General features: G+C 36.9%; 1 protein-coding gene across 1 annotated transcript; it reads left to right on the top strand.

Annotated features, from left to right (window-relative positions):
- Positions 1-3,679: 3,679 nt before the first annotated feature.
- On the top strand, positions 3,680-25,289 carry LOC114280062 (uncharacterized). Its single transcript, XM_028222398.2, has 14 exons — positions 3,680-4,122; positions 5,618-5,673; positions 5,765-5,939; positions 6,551-6,652; positions 7,271-7,342; positions 7,712-7,828; positions 7,940-8,017; positions 8,900-8,962; positions 9,066-9,162; positions 16,152-16,230; positions 16,333-16,544; positions 17,030-17,175; positions 17,786-17,908; positions 24,820-25,289. Exons 1-14 carry the CDS (start codon positions 4,030-4,032, stop codon positions 24,970-24,972), a joined length of 1,566 nt encoding a protein of 521 aa, XP_028078199.2. The 5' UTR covers positions 3,680-4,029; the 3' UTR covers positions 24,973-25,289.
- Positions 25,290-25,421: the final 132 nt, after the last annotated feature.

Raw genomic sequence — 25,421 nt, 5'->3', positions numbered from 1 at the left:
TCGTCGGCAAAGAATAAGTGCGAAATTATAGGGCAAGTCCTTCGAATACGCAAACCGACAAGTTTACCATTGTGGACACATTGCTGTATCAATCTGGAGAGCACATCAATTATCAACAAAAAGAGGTAAGGAGAAAGCGGGTCTCCCTGCCGCAGCCCACGAGAAGGTTTGAAGCTAGCAGTCGAACACCATTAGCAAACATCGAAAAGGTAACAGTAGAGACGCATTCCATAACCCATTGAACCCATTTAGAACTGAACCCCAGCTTTAACATGACTGCACGAAGAAAATCCCACTCAACCGTGTCATATGCCTTATGAAAATCCAACTTCAGGGCCAAGGTTTTAGATTTACCTTTTTGAGTTTTTAGAGCATGAAAGGCTTCGTGGGCTACCAGGATGTTATCCTAGATAAGCCGACCCAGAACAAAGGCCGATTGGTTCGAAGAAATAAGAGCCCCAAGCACCGTTTTAAGACGGTTGGCCAAAATTTTTGTCACAATCTTCAGATTAAAGTTGCAAAGGCTAATTGGTCGGAATTGAGATAGCTTTTTGGGCACAAAGACTTTGGGAATAAGAACGAGATTGGTGTGGTTCATTTCTTTCAGCAAATGGCCCCCATGGAAAAAGCTCATCACTGCTTTGCACGTACCTTCTCCCACCACATTCTAGAATTGTTGATAGAAGAAACCCGGGAATCCATCCGGGCCTAGTGCCTTAAGAGAACCAAGTTGAAAAACAGCTACCTTGATTTCCGAATCAGATACAACTCGGGTGAGGGCTTCGTTTGCTTCAGGAGAAATGACTGGGTCAAGAACTTGAAGAGCTGCCTCCATGTCACCTCGAGGCCCGGCTGTATACAGCTCTGAAAAATAAATGCAATAAGTGTTCATCAATTTCCTCATCTGTGGTCAACCACCTCCCTTCTTTCGTTTGTAACTTCACAAGCTGATTCTGCTGTCTCCTTTGGGTAACGGTGGTATGGGAGAAGGCTGAGTTCTTATCACCAAAATTTAACCATCGAATTCTTGACCGTTGATGGAGGAACATTTCTTCTCGAAGTAAAACACAATCAATCTCGGCTTTCAGTTGGGATTGCTTGGCCATATTTTCTGCGGATGGCGGTTGGCCTTGCACTAGGGATAATTGTTGCCTCAAGGTCGCTAGTTGAGTCTTCCCATTTCTAAATTCCTGTGTACTCCACAATTGAAGTCCCCGCTTACAAGTCTTAAGCCTTTGAGTGAGCTGGAACATAGGAGACCCGATTGGAGCACTATCCCAAGCCCGCTGGATAGTAGGGCCGCATTGCAGAGATGCGAGGTGAGATACATAAAAGAGAATGATATTTGATGTCATGGTTGGTTGTGATATTTTAGAGTAGAAAAAAATTAAGGGTATTTTTATTTAAAAATCTCATTCATTATATGTCATGTGCTCCTGATGTAACTTAGTTTCCATCAAATTCTTAATAATTAAGTAACGAAAGGTTTAGTGTAAGGGGGTTTAATGCTGTTTTAAATATTTAAAGAGACAAATTACAAATGAGATTTAAGGGGAATTTATTGTAATTATCTTAATTTTTAATAATAATAATAAAAAGGTCGTAGGATTGATATTTGGAGTAGAGTGGAATATCACTTTTTCCTATTACTCTACAAATTTAGAAAAATATAATATGCCATTGATTTTTTTATCACTATTTTGTATCATTTTTTATATACATATTTATGATTGATTTTTTTATTTATTATAAAATAATTACTAAATAAATAATATTTTATAAGGTAATCTAGTGATACAAAGTATTTTTAAAAAAGTGATATAGAAGAATATTAAAATAATTATTATTATTAGTTTATGAAAATAAATAATGGGATGTTTGATTGAGTGACGCAAAATAAAAAGACATGTGGAATAATAAGATTCGGATCAAAAAGTGGCATCTTACCTGCATCAAGAACAAGATCCCATAACACCACATGACATCACTCCTCACGGGCAGCTCACATCTGGCCCACACGAAATTAAGAAAAATGCTTGGGAGCACTAATTAGTGCTCTCACTAATTAGGTGGCAGTGGGTCCTACCATTAATGATGTGATGTTTTGGTCTTGGAGTTGTGTTTTTTTTTTTTTTTTTTTACTTTTTTAATGCATTAGTGCTATTAGTGGTGATATTTTTAGTGGGATGAATCATTGTTGCGAAATTAAAAGGGTAATTTTATTTGCACATTGTAATAAAAATCGTAAACAAAAGTAAAATATTTATACTTAAATTTTTGAATAAAAATAATTATTTAAATATTAATAATTGAAAAAAATATATATTTAAATAATTTATTTTGATTTAAAATTTTATATTTGAATATTTTAATTTTGGTTAAAAATTTATATTTAAACTATTTGTACTAAGATTTTCTATTATGTAAGAAATAAAATTTTGTACTTTCAAAACTAATAAAAAGTCGTTCGGATGATAAATAGAATTTCTCGATTTCCAACCACACTCAACCTTCGTTTGGCATGTTAAATTTTTGGATTTTTTTAGTTATTTTAGTTATAAATAGATAAAATAGACTTTTTAATTCAATAAGATAAAACATTACATCTAAATCATAATTATTTTATTTTTTTTCTCTTATAAAAGTTAAAAAAGTCAAAAAATCTATCCTAAACGAAACTTTTTTCTCAGACTAAAAAAGTCAAAAAACTAACTCGCATCCTAAAGGAACCCTCAAACTAATAAATTTATCAAAATACCCCCATTCAACTCTTTGATACATTTATTTATGAATAATAAATTTTTGTTTGAAATTTTATGTCTAAACATTTGGGCTGTGTTTGGTACACTTCTGAAACGTTAGTTCCAGAGCTTATTTCGCACATGATGTTTGTTTATGATTTTCAAAAGTTAATTCCATGTTTAATTTTGAAAACTCAGTCGAAGGCGGAAAAATTTAGACTAACTAGTCGTTCCATCGAACGTCCTACCGGATGTCCCACCAGTCGTCGGGGCGGTTGACTGAACAGTGCACTTATATATATATTTATATATATATATATATATATATTTTTTGCAATTCACACATGTGAACTTTTATATATTCGAAAAAAATATTTTTTGAATTTTTTAAAAAAAATTATGAGCTTTAATAGAATTTTAAGTTATGTGTTTGGTTATGAGTTGTAAGTTTTTGTATCAAATATCATATGTCACATAAAAAATTCTCCACTCAATTCAAAACTCTTTCACCAAACAAATTTTTCACACTCAAATCATAATTCCAAAACTCAAAATACAACTCCTACTCTCAAATCATATTTAGAAAACTCTACAAAACACAACCTTAATTTTTATCTTAAAATTTATATTAGAACAATATTTTTTTTTTAATGATAAGCTAATAAAAATTTTCAATTTCAAACCAAACTTTAACTAAGGCCTTGTTTGCGAGCATGTTTTTTTAATAATTTTTTTACTTTTTAACTAAAATGTGATATAAAAAAACTAGTATGTTTAGAATGACTTTTTAACCTTTTACAAAAAAATATATAAAAAATAAATCTTTAACTTTTTAGTATGAATTATTAATTTTTTAAATTTTTTAATAATTTTTTGACTACTTAATTAAAAGCGACACTTGCCAAATAAAAAGATATCCAAATTCCCCAACTCAACCCCACTCTCTCCAATCACCTATATGAAAACACGAACACCCCACCCAACGGCTCTCGCTCTCCAAAAACAACATACTCCTATTTTAGTTTGTAAGTTTGTACTTGCATGCTTGTGGCTCGGCTGTGCTTCGAAATATAAAATTACGCGGTCTCTCACATTTCATATCTCTTTCTTTCTCTCTCTTCATTCCACTTTCTCTCTCTACCTTCGTTCCTTCCATCCATGGCGATCTGACAGAATATGGATACAGAGAGTGAAAGGCTGATTTTTTAGCTGAAATCTAGGCATTTTTTTGGGGCTCTCGTTCTTGCCCTAACACCATTTGGAGAGGAGAGAGGCCGCATAGTCTCTGATGACAATGTCGGCATTCGACCCTCTCGATGCGTTTCTCATCTATACTAGCAGAGCCTTTTGTAGTCCTTTTGCTGTTTTTATTCAGATCCAGGTACGGTTTCCTATTCGATTTCTCTGCAATTAGCGGTTGATTATTATGGGAATTACGCCTGTATTTGTTTGCCGAGAAAATACCGAGGAAATTGACAAATAAGCAAATTTTGAATCTTAGGAAAATTGAGATTTTCAATCCAAATAGCTTTGTTTGCTCTCTCTCTCTCTCTCTCTCTCTCTCTCTCTCAACTTAGTTGAGTCCGAATTGGGGGATGTTTACTATGCGAATTGTTCAAAATTGTAGTTTGTATTTTTCTCAGCAACCAACAGATTGTAGTTTGTATTATGTTTGAGATTGTGGTTATATGAGGAAAAAATTCAAATTCAAATTCAAAATTTTATTTTTATTTTTTTAGATGAGGTTAGTTGTCCCTTCTATTACAATAAGATCTGTAGCTATTAGTCCTTAAAAGTTTCTTTTACGATCAATTTGCCTCCTCAAAGTTCCTCTTTGTCGGAGAGCAGGGGTAAAGATAGAAAGAGTGGCTTTATAACCTAAAAAGTAAGGGCATGGAGGCCCTCTGCTATCTTTAGTGTTGAATATGACAAGGACACCGAGACCTTGATGATAAAGAGTGGATACTTCTAGAAGGGAGTCATATTCGTACTTGTATCGGATATTGATACTCATTGGATATTAATTTTCTTTAATTTTGACAATATCGGATATTTTTGGATACTGTATGTAGGTCTTGTATTTGGAATATCATAAAATTAAGATCGTAATAATTCTTATATAGAATTATAGTATAATTGCAAAGAATAGTATTTAATACTTTGCATACTTCTTAGAGAAGAAGAAAATAGTGAGACCAAAGTAGAAATGTTTCTCACTATTTTTTATGCTTATGTACATTAAAATACTGAAAATCATTAGAAATGTTTTTTATTATTATTAATATATCTTGGTTGTACTGTACCTGTATCCTATTTTTTACGTTTTGTCATATTGACGTATTCGTATCTTGTCCATATTTGTATCCGTGTCGGTGTTTCATAGGCTCGTAGTTTGTGACACAAGCCGGTGCCTCTAAAGGTGCCCTTGTCTTCACATTTGGGGCAACATAGCTAAAGATAAATATTATTATTAGAGTAGCATTGTTAGTTGTCGCACGGATATCAACCATTTCATAGACACTGGATTCATCATGAGTTCTATGTCAAAGCAATTAGATCCCAGCTTAGAAGAATAGTGCAAGACACTCTGGGTGATAACCATCATACGACATGGACATGTTATGGTTTTTTATTCTTATTTATGTATGTTATGTCAGGTTATGAATATATTTTGCATTACTTGTACCTTACTTTTTCTCTCCTGGGCTATGGAGATAATTTTAGTTTGTTGAACAAATGAATGGGCCTACTTATTCTTCTTACTTGTGATAGTAACTTATTCTTGGATTTATGTCCTTTGCCTGTGTTTTTGTGCACACTAGCATGATTTTGCTGCATGATTATGTACCAATCTGAATCCTTTATTCATTTTGTAGGGATATGTTATTTGCTTAACTCTTGCTTTTGGGTGGGTGTTAGCTGCTTATGTCAGGTATCAACCTTTGATTTCTTAAGTTTAGTGATGATGTGGCTTTAAGTTCCTGGCTCATTTTTTTCCATTAACATTTGCTTTCTTCTCACAGGAGTAGAGAGATTAGACAGATGAAACATAGTCTGAAAGGTGGTAACAGCTTTGCATTTCTTTATCATGATATTAATGACCTCCAGCACTCTAATCAGGTTAACCTGCCAAGAGTGACCATTGTAATGCCATTAAAAGGCTTTGGAGAGCACAATCTGCATAATTGGAGAAGCCAGGTAAATTTTATCTAACACAGACTACCTAGCAATATCTCACCCCCTCCTCCGCTCTTTGTAGTGCTGAAAAGTGAAAAATAATAAAGAGCATGATTATGTCTCTTTGATAGTTGTTTTTTTCTTGGTTTGTTCTTTTATCATCAGTCTAGTTGTCTTATCATCAGTCCAGTTATCGGAAAATAAATCTAGTCATGGAGACACTCATTGAAGAGCCACTGGGGATGCTTCCTCTCATTGCAGAAGTTTTTTTTTTTTTTTTTTTTTTTAAATATATATACATATATATATATATATATATGCTAAGACAAAGGGAAGAAGGATTAACACTTCGACCATTTTGTGAAGAATGGATGTTAGTTTCTATTCGTAATTCGGATTCATGTACCATTGCCATGTTGGACTCATGTATTAGTTTGGCAACTGATTTATCAATATTACATGCCTTGCTTTTTTCAAATGACTGATTCTTTAACAGTCTGGATGTTAGTTTTTCAAAAACAAATTAGCTAAAACTTGAAACTTCCATACTCTGTTTTCCGCAGTTATGAAGATTGTTATTATCTGTCTACTAGCATTCATTGTGGTTCTGGTTCATGAATAATCAAATGCAGATCACGTCTCTATATGGTGGTCCTTTGGAATATCTTTTTGTGGTGGAAAGTACAGAAGACCCTGCTTACCATGCCATACATCGGTTACTGGCAGATTTTAAGGTATATATCGTATTCCCAATGCCCTTTGTAATCCGATGATTTAATTGCAACTAAAGTTCATGCCTTTGATTGTGTGAGGGGCTCAGCTACGGTGAGAAAATATTGTTCTTGTGTCATGATTGCTTGCTATGTATTATTATTATTATTGTTATTTGGTACTTTTTGAATATTGCTGGGGATCTTACGTTTTAAGCTTTATGAATATTTTCCAGAGCAAATTGTGTTGTCATCCAATATCAAGTAATTTTTGTTGCTTGTCTGTTCTATATCATCATTTGGTCCGAATTTCTTTTGTATGGACTATTGAAAGAACTGGCTTTTTTATTTTTTATGTATGGCCTGCTTTTTATGAGTCAGCCTATGGTTTTCTGCGATGATGTAAATTTTCTGTTGTGTGGACTGCTATTAATCTGGCTTTTTGGATGCATGGTTTGCTTTTTATGAGTCAGCGCATGGTTTTATGCTATGATGTCAGTAAATCATGTGCTAGCTACTTGAGTAATCACAGTGTGCTATATGGTCAATAATGTTGATGGGTACATCTCAATTTTTTGCAGGATGGGTCTGGTTTCTTTTACCTATTTTCCTCTGCTGACTTGTTCCCATTTTGTTTTGCAGGATGATGTTGATGCAAAAATTATTGTAGCTGGTTTGTCAACAACTTGTAGTCAAAAAATTCACAATCAATTGGTAAATAACAAGTTCACAACTTTGTAGTCTTTACCTGTGAAAAGAACAATATAGAATTAAGCAACTTTCTCCATTTTGATAAAATGCGATCCTATCCTTAAAACATATTCCCCAAATCTGGCTAATTTAAACTTTAAAATTATAAATTGAACGAAAATTCTGAGGACTAAGGTTGGATAGGACTGACAATGGTGTAATCTTTTATTGAAAATGGGTATTCGAAGTGAAGGGCATCCATAACTTCATATGCAGACTGGAGTTGTACATGTATCTGGCTGTTGCCTTACCTATATTATATTCCTAGTTTATTGTTTTAGAGGCATGCATCTCATTGTTGCTCGTCAATGATAGTCTGGTGCAACTGTGCAGATTGGGGTGGAGAGAATGCATAAAGAGAGCAAGTATGTGTTGTTCCTTGATGATGATGTTAGGCTGCATCCTGGGTCAATTGGAGCGCTCACTGTTGAAATGGAAAAGAATCCTGAAGTATGGTTATGTAAACACACATGCTTTGATTTGCCTAAAGCATAGTTGGTAGCTCTCGTTTTGATTTTCCCACTTCCTATGGTTGCCTCACTGTTGTGCTAATGATTGCAGATTTTTATTCAAACTGGATACCCTCTTGATTTACCGTCTGGAAGTTTAGGAAGTTACTGCATCTATGAATATCATATGGTATGACACCTATTAAAGGCATTCATTTTCTTTATGTTTCATTGTCCATGCATGCATACAAATGTGCATGCATTCTGCATGGTGTTGTTTGTTTTCAACAGGTTGGTGAATTCCTTTGTTTATCTGATATAACTACTATATAATAAGTTGTGTATTTATCAAGTAGAGAGAAATGAATGTGGTTACTGTCTATTGCACCCATATGATGTGATATCTATAATGCGATATGTCAAGATATGCCAGGCATATCTTGAATTTTGCATACAGAAAAGTGAAATAGAGTTGCTGTTGCAAGTGTGATGAAGTATTAACCTGATGAAATCATGTCTCAGGTTTCATATCCCATAACTTAAAATCCTTCATATTTGAATTGCAATAAAGGAGTTGATAAATGATAAGTTCTTTGGTGTTAATTGAGGACCACCTCTTCTAGTCCTTTCCACTGTTTTTGTCTACCAAGAGATGCAGTTTTTTTTTGGATCGGCAAATGTTAGTTGTTAGATTAGCACCTATGGGAGGAATTCTCCCCCTCCTTGGCAAAGCACCTAAGTGCTTGCACTCCCTTAATTCAACTTTCCCAAGGAGAATTGAACCCATGACCTCCTTGGGACTAAAGCTCTAAGGAAGGCATGGTGGCCAACTACCAAGAGATGCAGTTGGGATTCGCTGATAGGTCTTGTTAAGTCAAGTCATTATTTGCCAGATCCTGGAATAAATCTAAGACTGCATAAGGAATATTATTGGAGTGATAGGGTTTGACATCTATTAGTTGGCTTGCTTCTCTGGTCATTGTGTGCCTTACTCAATGTCTCTTGTTTATAATATTCTTGTATATAATATTCTTCTGTTGATGAATTAACTGAATATCATTTTTTTTCACAGCCTTGCTCAATGGGGTTTGCTACTGGTGGGAAAACATTTTTTTTGTGGGGAGGATGCATGATGGCAAGTACCAGATACCTCCTTTTTTTTTTTTTTTTTTTTATGCTGATTATGGAAATGAAATTGTTCTAGAGTTCTTTCTTGACTCACTTTTTTTTGGCTCCAGATGCATGCAGATGATTTTAGGAAAGACCGTCATGGTGTGGTTTCGGAACTTCGAGATGGGGGATACTCTGATGATATGACTCTTGCAGCTATAGCTGGTTTGTGTTTCAATGCTTTACCTCTGTAATCTTGTAAAAAATAGACTTTTCATTGATAATTTTGCACCTTGTACTAGTATCACTACTGCCTCAATCTCTGGCCAAACAGGCTGACCAATGCACTGAATTACCAAAGGCAATGAAATTTTATTTCCACCATTTTGATAGATTCTTATTTTCTTAAATCACTGGGGATTATTTATTCTTTTAAATAAAATAAAATACCATGAATTTAAACCTGCTTTCCTACACTTGCTAGCCTGCTTTTCTATCATGGCACCAAGCAATGACCCCTCTGCCTCCCAACAACCTGCATATGGAGGACCAGCTTGGCTAATGACCTTTTTCATTGTTACTTGTTTAGTCTAAATCAAAGAGATCCTAAAGTGGAAATTTTTAGTGGTTTGATGACAGATGAAACAAAATTTCTCTAATAATTTGAATGTTTAATACTTATTTATGTTACATTTTGCTGTTGAGAAATTCTGATGAACTTCTTAAAATCCTGAAGTCGGTCATTTGCACCTGGAGGGGGTGAATAGGCCAAACACAAAAACAATATTAACCAATTTTAAGTTATCGAATAATTGTTAAGTCCAAGTTCAATATTCAATAGTGATCATAAGCATGCAATCTGTGAAAATAAGCAAGACCATGGGACAAGATTTTACTTGGAGACCTTGGATAACATTGTAAGATTCCTGAAGGCTTTTCTGTATATTCAATTGTGTTTTTAAAGATTACAATCAGGCCTTAGATTATATAACCCTAAATCCTAAACCAAAAAAGGAAAATTCAATTACAATTATGTCTCTAACAGGACTCTAACACAATCATGCCTCTAATAGGACTCTAATTTGTACAAAACACACAATAATATATACACAATAATATATTCTATATTCTCACACCCCCGCTCAAACTCAAGGTGTTTTAGCAGAAAATACTGAGAGTTTGTTAAGAAGAAACTGAAACCGAATGGTAGTGTGAGTCTTGGTGAAGAAGTCCGCAAGTTGCAAAGCCGAAGGGATGAAAGGAAGTGAGATAGAGGCAGACTGCAGATGCTGGCGAACAAAGTGACAATCAATTTCAATATGTTTCGTCCGCTCATGAAAGACAGTATTGTGGGCAATCTGAACAGTATTGCGGTTGTCACAATAGAGAGATGTCGGAGAAGACTGAAAGACACCCAAATCAGATAAGAGACAACGAAGCCAAACAATCTCAGCAGTGGCATGAGCCATAGCACGATACTCAGCTTCGGCAATAGAGCGAGCAACGATTGATTGTTTCTTGCTTTTCTAAGAGATCAAGGAATCTCCAAGAAACATACAGAAACCAGACGTAGACTTACGATCAGTAACATCACTGGCCCAATCAGAGTTAGCATAGGCCACCAAGTCCAAAGAAGAAGTAGAGGATAACAATAAGCCCTGAAAGATGGTACCCCTGAGATAGCGAAGAACGCGAACCAAAGCAACCCAATGGGTAGAGCGAGGAGCAGAAACGAACTGACTAACCACATGAACAACATAAGCAAGATCAGGGCGAGTGACAGTCAAATAAACTAAACAACCCACAAGCTCGCGATATAAAGTGAGATCATCTAGAGGGACACCATCAATAGAGTTAAGCTTCACATTAAGCTCAACAGGTGTATCAGAAACCTTAGTATCAGTAAGACCAGCACGATGAATGACTTCATTAGCATACTTAGTCTGAGACAGAAAATAGCCTTTGGGAGAAGAAGCAACCTCAATACCAAGAAAATACCGTAATGGACCCAGATCCTTCATTTTGAAGGTGCAGAAAAGATGCTGCTTGACCTCAGAGATAGCAGAAGAGTTCGAGCCAGTGATGATCATATCATCCACATAGAGTAAGAGAGCAACAAAACCAACCGAGGTATGTCGCAGAAATAAAGCAGAGTCGGAAGCAGAAGGATGAAACCCGAGCTCGGTAACAGCAGTCTGAAATCGATCATGCTAAGCACGAGGAGACTGCTTAGACCATACAGAGCACACCGAAGACGACAAACCTGACCAGAGGGATGGCGAAGACCAGAGGGAGGACGCATGTAAACCTCCTCAGTGAGATGGCCATTAAGAAAAGCATTCTTAACATCCATCTGATAAAGAGGCCAAAAACGAACAGCAGCAACAGAGATCAAAGTATGGACAGTAGTCATTTTGGCAACGGGAGCAAATGTCTCCTTATAATCAATACCATACTCTTGAGAGAAACCTTTGGCGACCAAACGAGCTTTGTAACGCTCAAGAGAACCATCAGAATGAGTCTTGACTTTGTAGACCCATTTGCAACCAACCAGGTTTTTATTAGCAGGCAAAGGAACCAACTCCCAAGTACTAGTTTTCTGTAAGGCAGACAACTCATCCTCCATAGCTTGAACTTAATGAGGATCCTGACAGGCCTCCTTGTAAGACTGAGGTTCTACAAAATAGTGAATAGCAGACAAAAAGGTACGATAGGAAGCAGAAAAACAAGTATTAGACCAACCCAACCTGTTTGGAGGATGACGCGCTCGAGAAGGATATCGGTTTGTAGTAGGATCAGAGTCGTCAGAAGCAGAGGGAGCAGCAGCAGGGGCAGAGACAACCGGTGGAGGAGGAGCCTTGCGACGAGAATAAACTAACAACTGAGAAGGAGAAGAAGCCGAAGGAAGAGAAGCAACTAGAGGTATAGGAGGAGAAGACGGAACAAGCTCAGAGGAAACAGTGGAGATGTACTCATCAGACGAGACCTTAGAAGGAAATGGGTCAATGTGAACCAAATCCTCTTTGGAAACTGGAGCAGTGAGAGGTGGAAGCTGGAAGTAAGATAGACGTTCAAGAAAGGCAACATGACAGGAGACATAAAGACGACGGGAAACAGGGTCGTAACACCGATAACCTTTTTGAGTAGGACTATAACCCAAAAAGACACAGAGGACAGATCGGGCACTAAGTTTGGTTCTATCTTTGCGGGGAAGAAGAACAAAACAGGCAGACCCAAACACACGAAGGAGGGGAGAACAAAGCCTCATAAGGAGACTGACTAGAAAGAAGGGGAGTAGGCATGCGGTTGAGAAAAAAAGCAGCAGTAAGAATTGCCTCCCCCCAGAATGGAGCCGGAATTGAGGCAGAGAGAAGAAGAGACCTAGCGGTCTCAAGAAGATGACGGTGTTTACGCTCGGCTCGACCATTTTGGGTAGGTGTATCTGTACAGGAAGTTTGGTGAATGGTACCCAAATTGGCCAAATACTTACGGAACTCATTTTTAAAATATTCCCCACCCAAGTCAGAACGTAACACTTTAATTGTAGACCCAAACTGAGTAGTAATCATAGACTGAAAGATACGGTATATCTTATAGAAATCGGACTTATGAGTCATAAGATAAACCCAAGTGTAACGAGTGCAGTCATCAACAAATGACACATAGTATGTAGAACCCCCTTTGGTGAGAATAAGAGAAGGGCCCCAAACATCAGTGTGAACTAAAGAAAACGGTGTATCAGATATAGAAGTACTTTTACGAAAAGGTAAGGCTGTTATTTTGGCAAGTTTACACACCCGACATTCAGTAAGTTCACTAGGAGAAATTTTACCCAAAATACCTGACTGAGCTAAAGACCGTAAGCGGTCAGCAGACAAATGCCCTAATCGAGAATGTCATAAATAGAAAGGACTAGACAGAGAATCTAACTGAAAAGAGGAAAAGGCAGTCAAAGAGGTTGCTATAGGCAGATGCAAGCTCTCCACCACATAGAGGTCTCAAATTCTACGGCCGGTCCCAATCTGCTGCTTAGACATTCGATCCTGTACAGAACAGATAGCAGAAGAAAAGATAACATCAAAATCAGCGGTATCAAGCTGACTAATAGATAATAAACTGACAGATAACTGAGGAACATAAAGGACAGATGGAATAGAGACAACAGACATAGCAGACGGTAGGACAGACCCAACAGATACAACAGACATACCAGATCCATTAGCAGCATTGACAGTAATAGAAAAGGGAGGAGGAGTACAATTTTGAAGTAAGGAGAGATGGGGAGTCATATGATGAGAAGCACCAGAGTCAGAAATCCAAACAGACGAAGAAATACCTGAAAAAGAACCAAGCAAACCTGAATGAAGAGAGGAAATAATTAAGGCAAATGGGGATGGCTGGGAGGTAGACAATATATGCTAAAGCTGATTAATCTGAGCAGTTAAGGAAGCCAAGTCAGGATCAGGAGCTTGAGCGGATGTAGTATACGCAGCGGGATCAGAAGCTAGAGACATCGTAATAACCAGAGAGAAAAGTGAAGGGGACTGATGGAGCAAAGTGTAAAATCTGAGGGGTCAAACTATAATAATATGGCACTTGTTTGGGCCAAACAAGAATAAACAATTGGGTCAAGAGTCGAACCACACAGACAGAGACAAGAGTCGAAGTCGACTGAGAGACAAGAGTCAAAGTCAAAGTCGATCAAGAGGAACAAGGGCAGACAGCTCTTCGATCGTGCGAATCGAAGCAGAAAAGAAGTCGGGATGTCGACTGCAGAGGGGTTACGAACCAGACTGGAGAACCCACGACTCACGACTTCAGAGACGAAGCTGAGAGAGACCGAACCTGAGGTTGCGAATCAGAAGACGACTCGATCAGAGAGACTGAACAAACCAAACCCAATCTCAAACCAGATGGGTCGCATGAATTCAGAAGGCTGAAACAAAGAACTCAACGAAGCAGAGAAGCTTTGACAATGGTTGCTAGGGTTTCGAACCATGCTCTGATACCATGTAAGATTCCTGAAAGCTTTTCTGTATATTCAATTGTGTTTTTAAAGATTACAATCAGATCTTAGATTATATAGCCCTAAATCCTAAACCAAAAAAGGAAAATACAAATACAATTATGTCTCTAACAGGACTCTAACACAATCATGCCTCTAATAGGACTCTAATTTCTACAAAACACACAATAATATATACACAATAATATATTCTATATTCTCACAAACATTCCCCAAGGAAAAAAAAACCACAATCTCAACCAACCCTCAAATTCCACTGTTGAATCTCAAGTTACAAGACTCAAGACTCAGGAATTACAATCACTTACCAGATTCACCTAACTCGAAAGTCCTCCATAAACACTACTCACACTTCATCTCCACTTCACGAGGCTTTGACCAGGCTTTTGTGATCCAATATCACACCAGGAAGCTCCTCACTTCACTCTGACTACTCCGTTATCAACGGCCAAGGGTTGAGGAGATGCAATGCAAGTGTATGCACTGCAAGTATGGGGTTTTATGCACAAACACTAGCTAGATCATAAGATATGCAATTTATTTGTTTCCATATCACGTGAAGCATGGGATTCAATATGAAAACCTAAAATAATTGGTTAAAACTCTCAAAGAACTCTCAAGGATGTGCCAAAGCTGCTAAACTCGTAATGCGAAAGCAATGTTTATATAGGTTTAGGGAAATGAAATCCAATTAAAATACTATTTTGAGCAAATCCTGCAAGCTTGCTCAAGACTGTTGTCTTGACCAGTCCTAGGAATTTGCCTGCTTGTTCACTTTGTTGAGTGAGTTTCAGGTGGGGCTTCTCAAGAGTTTGCCTGCTCGAGTGCTTGTTGAGCAGGTATCACGCGAGTTCATTCTGAATGCACAGTTAACAATATAAAAGCACTATTGCCCCTTGCACAGACTTATTTACATTCCACATCATTTATGTAAATGTCATTTACTGACGGCAGATAACACAGGAAAATAATGAAATACCCAATTTGAGTCCATCGAAATGTCAAAACAATAAAATTTCAACCAAGCAAAAAGTCAACTCACCTCCAAGAACGAAATTCGAACATCTTAGGATTAACTAAAAATCACAACTTTTGAAATAAAGGGTTAACCCTATCCTAAGATCTTCTATGTTCTTTTTTTAGCTTCAGATTGCAAATATGTAAATATATTACTCATGTGATACTCAAATTTAGGAGTTCTGACATTTTATTCTTCACAGTTTCTCACAGAAACGAGTGTCAGAAGTTTGACATTTTGACTCTTCCTGACTCCCATATTAAATACTAGTGCAACTTATACCTGTGGCTCCAATAATTTTCCTCCTGTCAATTTTGGTTTCTGTAGCTCCGGTTGTATTAATATTTCCATGCAGTGTCAATTTAGTTGAACTGATAACATCCATTACAAATTTGAACAAAAATCAAGATAAATGATCCATTCAAAAAGGAATGGACAATTTTCAATTGGATGCCAATCCCTCAATCAATTAGAGGAGAGCAAATAAACTATTTTGCCTCTTGATTGCAGTTCAATTTCTAAAGAGGCATTAGCAATTGAACTAAATTGACAAAATGTGAAAAATTCAAGGGTAAAATTGATGCTGTTATGACTACAAGAACTTAATTGACATGAGAAAAATGATAAGGACTAGGAGGGTAATTTGCTTTAAATACTGCAGACTTGTCCGTAAAATGTTTCATGAACTAATGCAATTTTACCTGAGGTTTGGTCAAAGCAAGTTTTGCATTGTCGTAGACATCTTCAATAGTTGGCACTTGGATACACTTCCCTCTATGCCTAGCCTAGACATCTAACACATTTTTTCTACGGAAATTGATGACACACTAAATCTTAAATCTTGTAACATTCCTGTACATGGTTGCTGCTTTTCTAGTATCTCTTGAAATGATTTCAAGATCAGATGATTGGTCAATATTACTTGCTTACTGCCAGTGCCATTGGTGGTGCATTTCTTTAAATCTAGTGCTTATTAGATGCTTTTGGCTGTAGTTAAATTCATCATATTTTGAGGCCTTTACATATGGGCTTGGCAGAACTCTGCACTCACATTTCTGTTCCCACCATTACGTAATGAACTGTCACAAGGAATGTTTATATTCAGAATTTTGCATTTTCTAGCTGCTGCACCACTAATTTTCAATTAATGATATAATTGATTATTTCCAGGGGCTCATAACAGGCTCATTACATCACCACCTGTTGCTGTTTTTCCTCACCCCCTTGCAAGTGATCTTAATTTCTCAAGGTTTGTAATGTAGAGGTTCAAAAATGTTTTTACTGGAAAGATGGGAATTAAATCTCAAATAAAAACTACTCTATTTCATCTCAAACTTTTTTACTTGTGCAGGTACTGGAATTACTTGAGGAAGCAAACATTTGTTCTGGAATCATACACCACAAAGGTTAACTGGATAATGAACCGGGCGTTATTTTCTACCCACTGCTACTTATCGTGGGGATTTGTAGCACCATACTGTATGGCTGTTGTTCATGTTGCAGCAGCATTAAGTATTCATTCTAAAGGGCAATCACTTCAGGATACAGCTCTTACTTCTCGTGGTAAGAATATTACTTTTATAAGTAGGCTGTAAGTGTTAAAGATTGATGAGCAAAATCGTGAGCGTTCATGTCGTACTGATTTTAAAATTACAAAAGTATTTAGCAGTAGGCATCTAGAATTTAATAATAGCCCATTGAAACATAATGTGAGATTAAGGGGATTGCTAGCCTAATTCGATCGGATAGGAAAAGTGTGCTGAGCAGTATACTTGCTGGAATGCATCTTATATAGGTTTTAATTAATTAAATCAAAACTGTCTGATTACTAGAAACTCCTTGCTGTCTTATGTTTGTAGTGCCATGGTATGTTTATTCAAGGCTTCTGTTTGTGTGTCTGTTTTACTTGTGATACAATTCCTTGTATGAAAATAGTTTTGTACTCGGGATAAAAAGCTCAAGCTAGAGATTGAAGTGTTGGGAGTTCAACTTATTTCTTCCGCAGTGATGATTCTTGTTCTCACTTTCATGAACTATATTCTCTTCAGGGTTGGAACTAGCAGGCGGCCTAGCTATATGCACTTTTCTAGAACTTCTCTCTATGTGGAACTTGACAAGAATAGAAGTTCAATTATGCAATTTGTTATCTCCTGAGGCGCCGCCAGTGTCACTTGGTTCTTACAACTGGTGCCTTGTAAGTATTTCTTCTTTTTTCTTATATAGCAGAATCAGTCAATGCAAACTTTTCTGTTGCCATTCCTTTGTTTCTTCATTTCACTGTCTGTAAATGCCTCATTTCCAATCATACATTTGCACTAGCCTTTCCAATTTTTGTAAGAACTCTTTTTAACTTATTCCCTTCTATTTTGTTTATTGCATTATAATATATGTGAGATAATCGTTAAACTAAAACAAAAGAGGGGAAGAAGTTTTGGGGCAGTCTTGAATGAAGCTTGATTTTGCATTTAAGAATTGGAAGTGCTAGCCGACCTTCCAATTTGAATAACATAATTAATTATTTAAACAAGGGGAGAGTACAAAAACATTTTCCATTTTCTTTTTCCCTTTCTTTTTCTTCATTCCTTTTCTCTCTTACTATATATATATACTGGGTGAATAGTGAAAGTACCAAATTGTATGATTTTATTTAAAAAAAAGGAAAAAAGGCTGAAATTTCCGCCCCCCCAAAAAGCAACCTAGCAAATAAAGAATTTTGTACTTCTAAATATGACAGTCAATGATGTCATCTAGTTTGTTACATTTGTGATGCACCAATTTAATTTTACTAATGTTCAACGGAGCAGGTATTTATTGCAATGCTGGTGGATAATTTTTTATACCCTATCTCTGCAATTCGTTCACATTTTTGTCAGTCTATCAATTGGTCTGGCATTCGATACCACTTGAAGGATGGGAAGATAAGCAAGGTATGCTTTTTAAGGCCTTTCAATACCCTCAAAACATGACCTTCGTTCAATGTTATTTTGATTCTGCAGACTCTGTGTATAATATTTGTTTTAGATATCTACTTGAAGAAAAAACAGAACTATGAATGACTTTAGGCCTCGTTTGTTTGGAGAGTTAGAGGGGGGATTGGGATTGGTAGTGAGGTGGGACCCACTAATATTGTGTTTGTTTTGAGAGATGGGGAGGGGATTGATAGTGAGCTTCGGATTAGGATGGGCCTCCTCAAGGGGATTCGGATGGGCCTCCAGGACTTTGTATTAGAAAAATAATCCGGTGGACTAAAAATTTTTTATTTTTATTTATTTTTTATTTTATTTTTTACATGTCGGGTATTTTTTTTGAACATTAATGTATAATTTTTTGTATTTTTTGTTAAGTAAAAATCATTATTTTATTTGTTTTATTTTTTTTTGGAAATTTTTTATTTTATTTTTATTTTTTTTAAATTTCTTACATGTTGGGCATTTTTTAAAAATATTAATGTTTAATGTTTTTATATTTTTTTATTTGTTTTATTATTTTATATTTATTTTATATAAAAATAATTTAACAATCCCTGCACTAACAACTATCGTCAACATAAACACAATTTTACTTAATCTCCTCAGTATTAATCCCCTCACTATCAATCCCTTTCATTCTACCTCTGAAAAGAAATGGGTTCTTACAGATGGAAAATGCACTTCAGTTTTGATAATCCATGTCTAAGAATCGTGGCGACTTCTGTGGAGAAAGTGTGTTGTGTGAGACACTCCTAAAGACGTGTTTGACACTTTTCAATGTGTCTTAATTAAAAAATCAAATTGATAATATTGGACACTTTATCAACACTTCGTGGACAATTCTTGAACTCTCTGAATACGTCCTGTATGATGAATTCCTTCACAATAACAATAATTTGTATTTTTCACAATAACTCTAAATATGTGTTTAAACATTTATAAGAAAAATGTATCATGTGTACTAAAATGTTCTATAATTCCTTTGCATCCTTTAGAACGTAATTACTACGTGAATGATATCTTAATATTTAAGTTATGGAATATAAAACTATTTGGTGTTATGTTATATTTCTTTTATTATATGTATTAAATTTGTAAAAATATAAAATTTTAACATGTCTCAACAGTGCCATGTCTTGCATTTTTTGATAATCAACATGTCACATGCCTACGTATGTGCTACTTAGGTCCTTGTTGTTAGTGTAATGTTATTATGGCCCTGTTTGGTAGGGCTTATTTCTAGTTTATTTCAGCTTTTAGCTTAATTTAAGCTATTTTGATGTGTTTGATTCAACTTAACAATACAGCTTATAGCTTTTTGTAAGTTAAAAATCAACTTATTCTTTGAGTGGAGGAGGAAAAGCTTAATTTATAAGTCAAAAATCAGCTTATGTTCACAGCTATAAGTTATAAGCTGTTAGGTTATAAGTTATAATCAGTTTTCCACAGCTCTACCAAACAGGCCTTATCAGTGTTTTAAAAAGCTCTAGGCGCGGGGCGCCAAGATCACCTGGAGCCTAAGCGCCGAGGCGCGAGGCGAGGCGTATGCCTCACCAAAGCGAGGCGCAAGTTATAGAAGTTAAGCAAAATATCAATACAGCACAATATATAGCACAATTTTCAACATAAGCAAAAATTTATAGAATTCCAAAATAAACAAAACAATATTCAACATTCCAAAAACCATGAAAGTAACATCAAATAACAAACATAAGAACTTAATAATCCACAAAGTTGAAAACAACTAAACATCTACTGACTAGTCCCATGGATGCATTGTCTAAGAACTTAATAATAAGCGTCATCTCCATCATCTCCTTCGTCATCATTGGATTTATATCCCTCCACATCCTCCTTTGCTTCCTCATCTGAAGCTACATCTTTCCATTCCTCTTCCTCATCTACAAGTCGACGTGAGCTTGAACCAATTGGAGTTGTCCTAGTTGTGGTTGATCTAGTTCTTTGGCTACTTTCCTCAACTCCAGCAGTTACAGCAACATCATCCCACCCCAAAGAATCATCATCATCATCATCATCACCATCATCATCATCAAACACAAGCTCATTCTCCATTCTCCCAATCAGCCATTCATTGCTTTCATCAATATCTTTCAAAGAGATAGGATCAAATTTGTCACGTGAAATGTATCGACGTTTCAATGCTCTATTATACTTGACAAACACCAAATCATTGAGACGTTTTTGAGCTAGCCTATTTCTTTTTTTGCTATGAAGCTGCAACAATAAATAAAAAAACATTTAAATTCATATATAACTAAAAAAATTTGGAAGAAAACTTTAGAGTTCTCCAAATTTGACAACGGATACTCACATGTTCAAGCACACTCCAATTCCACTCACAACCAAATGAACTACAAGTAAGACTAAGAACTTTGATGGCAAATTGTTGCAACTCAGGAGCATCATGACCATAAGAACTCCACCAATCAGCTGTAAATGATTATTGGTTAACACTTCACAAATAATTAAACTATAAGGAATTGACTACTAACTTAATTTTGTGGATGAACATAGATCACCTGGTACCATTGTAGTTCTTTGTCTAATTGCCATAAGTATTCCAAAAAGTCCTTCAGCATTTTCATATTTTTTCAAGTCTGTAGTAACTTTATCTTGGACCTCTAATGTTGGGATCAACCTTGATATACATTGATATAGGCCTGATACGATTTCTTTGTCCTTTGCACTTGCAGCCCTTGGATCTTTGTAAAAAAATTCTGGATTTAAATAAAACCCAGCTGCATGTAAAGGGTGATGCAATTGAATATTCCACCTTTGGTCAATGATTTGAAACACATCTTTATACTTTTCTTCATTTCCATTGAAACTATTTGCAATAGCTTCCTTAGCCCTATCCATAGCCTCATAAATGTAACCCATTGGAGGCTTTTCTTCACCATCAACCTTTCTTAGTACATGAACAAGAGGACATGAAAATTGGAGGGCAAGGTGACAATGGTTCCAAAATGAAGGCATTAGTAGTATTTGAGCTGTCTTCTTACCCTGTGGCTCCTTCGCCCATTTGCTTTTGGTCCACTCCTCTGAAGTGAACATCTTCCTCAAATTGTTCCTTTGTTGATAAACCCTTTGTAAAGTTAAGAAGGCCGTTGCAAATAGAGATGGCAATCTGAAACCGGCCCGACAGTGACCCGACCCCCCGTCCCCGAATTTAATGGTTATTCACCGAAAAATATCCCCTACGGACCGGGGACGGTATTCAAAATTTCATCCCCGATGATATCCGGGCCGGGGACGGGGATAGGCGTTTCATACCCGGACTCGGCCCGCCCCCGCCCCCGCTCCTCGGCCCCGCCCCGCCCCGCCCCGCTTATTCCCCGAGATAAAATTACTTTTTTGTCCTTGCATATATATATATCATATATGCTTGTATTTGTTTAGGGTTCACTTTCAGACACCAAACTCCCTCTCACACACGGCGCTCCTCTCCCTCTTTCGCAGCTCGCCACTGGTCTCTCCCTCTCTCTTTCATCTGTCACTGCCGCGCCTCCCTCCTCACCGGCGATCCTCCATCACCACCGAGCCTCTCACTCACCCACGGCGCTCCTCTCTCTCTCTCTCGCTCACCACTGGTCTCTCCCTCTCGCTCGCCACTGGTCTCTCCCTCTCTCTTTCATCTGTCATCGCCGAGCCTCCCTCCTCACCGGCGATCCTTCGATCGTCCCTTACCGCCGCTCCTCCGGCTCTCTCTGTTTAGGTATCTCTCTCTCTCTCTCTCTCTTTCTAGGGTTTACATATATGTATATATATTATATATATATATATATATCTGAGTGTTTAGATCTGAGTGTATAGATCTGTAAATATTTTGTATATTTGAGTTTAGATCTGTAAATATTATGTATATTTGAGTTTAGATCTAAGTGTATAGATCTGTAAATATTTTGGGCAAAGATAGATGAATAGTTCATGGCTGTTCTTTGTTCTCACGTGTTGCAGACTCTTAGTCTTGTAAGATAGTTGCAACTAGGTTTTGTTGGGTTGAGTCTTGGTCTTGTAAGATGATGGGAATTAAATTATAATGACAAACTGGCATCTTCTGGTTATTCCTCATGGTGTGTTTCAGGATGAAAATGGATTTTCGGCATGTTTTGTAAAACTGGATGTTTCAGGATGTTTTTTAATCTATTTACAGATTTTTACATTAAAAAAAAAAAAAAAAACGCCACCGGGGATTTTCGGGGTCGGGGATCTCCGATCCCCGATCGGGGGCGGGGATGGGGCCGGGCTATGGGTCCCCGTCGGGGATCGGGGTCGGGGACGGGGCGCATATAAATTTCGGGGATCGGGGACGGGGGGAGTAGTCCCCGGCCCCGCCCCGCCCCGTTGCCATTCCTAGTTGCAAACCTAGTTTTGGCAAGCTTAACTAACTCCTTCAACTGAGTAAAACGCCTCATCATATTCAACAAAGATGGTCGGTTATAAATGTAACCATGTATCCTAATTGCCCTTTCAAATGTCTTTTTAAAATTGGGTAATTTGAAGATATCTTCCAACATCAAATCCAAACAATGGGCTGCACAAGGCGTCCAATACAAGTGGGGTCTCTTTGCCTCCAAAAACTTCCCTATTAGAAGTAACAACCAAAACACAAAATTAATGATATGAAACAAAATGATTTATGTTGCAAACTATTAACATAATAAGTTTTTCTAAAGATTTTTACCTGCCAACACATTTGCTGCCGCACTATCCGTGACGACTTGGATCACATTAGCTTCTTCAATTTTCTCCACAAACTTATCAAGCAAATTAAACATCTTATTTCCATCCTTTGAGTAACTAGATGCATCAATGGATTCAATAAACATGGTGCCTCTTGGACAATTCACTAAGAAATTAAGCAAAGTCCTATTTCTCTTATCTGTCCAACCGTCGCACATTATAGAACAAACATACTTTGGCCAATCGTCTCTATGTTCCTTCATCAATTTGTTAACTTGATCCACTTCTTTTTTGAGGTAAGGAACTCGTATCATGTGGTAAGTTGGTGGTTTCAAACCAGGACCAAATTGCCCGATAGCTTCAATCAGTGGCCCAAAACTGTCATAATTCACTGCATTGAAAGGAATCCTAGAGTCATACATCCATCTTGCAATTCTAACATACGCCCGTTGCATTAACTCTTTCCTATAGGGATCATTTTCATCAATTTTACTTTGCTTTCCCTTGCCTTTTTGTTTTTGCGCCACCACATGTGGATCAGGTGTGAAGAAACAATCCATAGGCCCTATCTTCCTAGGCCTTTTAAGTTTGGATTGAACAGAACCAGAGCTGGTTCTTTAAGTAGAACCTTGAGTAGGAATGGACTTTTTACCATGCTGAGGGAGTTCTACAAGATCATCCTCATCCTCAAAATCTTCTTCATCAATCATATCATCAAAATCAGGCATCAAGTTGATTTGCTCCTTAACTTGCTTTTTTTTAGCCATAAACTCAGAAATCTCATCTCTAACCTCGGTTAGGCATCTAACACATTTAGTCACATTCCTATACCCTCCAACAAGATGTTGCTTAACTCGACAGGCACCCCCATTCATCTCTTTTCCACAAAAATTGCATTTGAACTTACTTAAGTTTCCGGGATTTACCATCGTTGAATACTTCCCTGCTGGATCTTTCCTTCCACTTTCAACACTCGACATTTGACTCATCAAGTTACTGGTTACTGGTTGTTCCTTTTTTTTTTCTTTTTTTTTTTTTTTTAAAACAGGACAAGAAAAGGCAAGAAAAAAACAGAGACTAGAGAAGAGAAGAATGAAAAAATGGAGAATAAAGAATCAAAAAAAAAAATATTGAATCAGATGCCAGTGAAGAGGAGAAGACAGACGAAAGAAGAGAAGAAAAAATGAAAAACAGAGAAGAAGAAGAAGAAGAAACGAAAAACAGAGAGAAGAGATGAGAGAAGAAGAACGAAAAACAGAGACGAAGAAGAAGAAGAGAAGAGAGAAGAAGAAACGAAAGAGACGAACTTGAAGCTCACGTCGATGTCGAAACAAAATTTTGGTCGCAACCTGAAGCTGAAGCTCACGTCGATGTCGAACCTGAGTCGATGTCGAACCTGAAGCTCACGTCGAAACAAAATTCACGTCGATGTCGAACCTGAAGCTCACGTCTTCGTCGATTCGAAATTTTGGTCATAACAAATTTAGGGCTTTGTCGATTCGAAGAGGCTCACCAACAGATTTGTATAAGAGTTTTAATCCTATGTGGCTAGTACACAAACAGCTCAGTCCTAGCCGAAGTGCATGAAGCGTGCACTTTGAGCCTCAGAGAAAGGCGCGCGCCTCAGCGCTTTATGTGCGCTTCTCGCAATGCGCCTCGCTTCGTCTGCTTTGAGCCCTAGCCCTGCACCTCGCCTCGCTTAGCGCCTAGGCGCGCTTTTTAAAACACTGGTTATTATACTATAGTATTGTATTACACTAATATTATATTATACTAACAATACTATAGGATAATAACATTACACTAACACCTGTAATGCTGCTGTTTTGGCATGGGCATTCTCTATGAAGGAGTGAATAGAATTTCAAGAGAAGATGTGGATGAGGTGATTTTTGCCAGGCATGATGCCTGAGTTTGAGTCTTACCGCTTGCAGTACAGCTTCCCCTTACCTTATTTCCCTCCTACCTATTGTTAAAAAAAGAAAAGAAAAAGGAATAGGATTTCAAGAGATGCAACCTAGGCTATTTTTAATGGGAGTCAGTTTTGTAGTTCATATGGATGCACTGAAGAGGGTTCTTTCCGTTCTTTCCACAATGCTAGTATATTAAAACATACCTTGTTCTTCACCATTCTCTGAACACCTGAACTTAACATTTTGTTGCAGATTGACAGAAGTAAGGATCAAGGTCCAAAATTCACGGATTTGGGAGGAAAGCGTTTATATGGGAAGAGAGGAGCTCAGCCAAAATCGTCCATCCTCGGTTCTTTATCAAGAAGTCTGGCCTATTGGCGCCAACCCAAGAAATTTGAAGTCTAAAAATGGTGTTCAAAAAAAAGAAATTGGTGTGATTTTTGGCTCCTCAGGCAAGGTTGCTTTGGGAGAAGAACTTTGTGGGGAAATAATTCTTACATGTGGTTTGGCCAATCCATCTTTGATTTAAATGCTATGATTTGATTCATTTATCAATACCCATTCAATCAATTAATTCTTGAGCTTCAACGCTCCGCTGTAGGTTTTTTTTTTTTATTTATAATTTTTATAATGAATTTTGTGAAGTTATTTATACATTAAAAATTAGTGTAAGACAGAAAATTTGTGCAATAGTATTCATTCTTTCTTGAGGTCTGGCTGAACATGTTTTGTTATGTGCTTTTCTTCTAAATTTGTTGGATATTTTGTCAAATATGAGCAGTGACATGTTTAGCTTCATTTATGTGAATGGACAAATGCCCACCGAATCAAGGACATGATTGGATCTTAACTCT

The sequence above is a fragment of the Camellia sinensis genome, chromosome 5, assembly GCF_055761805.1.
Source record: "Camellia sinensis isolate YWXY chromosome 5, ASM5576180v1, whole genome shotgun sequence".
Lineage (NCBI taxonomy): Eukaryota > Viridiplantae > Streptophyta > Magnoliopsida > Ericales > Theaceae > Camellia > Camellia sinensis.
This window is presented reverse-complemented; position numbering and strand designations above follow the sequence as displayed.

Coding starts and splice junctions, on each gene's coding strand:
- LOC114280062 (XM_028222398.2), top strand. CDS start 4,030: ATGACAATGTCGGCATTCGACCCTCTCGATGCGTTTCTCATCTATACT. Junction 4,123..5,617: donor CTGTTTTTATTCAGATCCAG/GTACGGTTTCCT, acceptor TTCATTTTGTAG/GGATATGTTATTTGCTTAAC. Junction 5,674..5,764: donor GTGTTAGCTGCTTATGTCAG/GTATCAACCTTT, acceptor TTCTTCTCACAG/GAGTAGAGAGATTAGACAGA.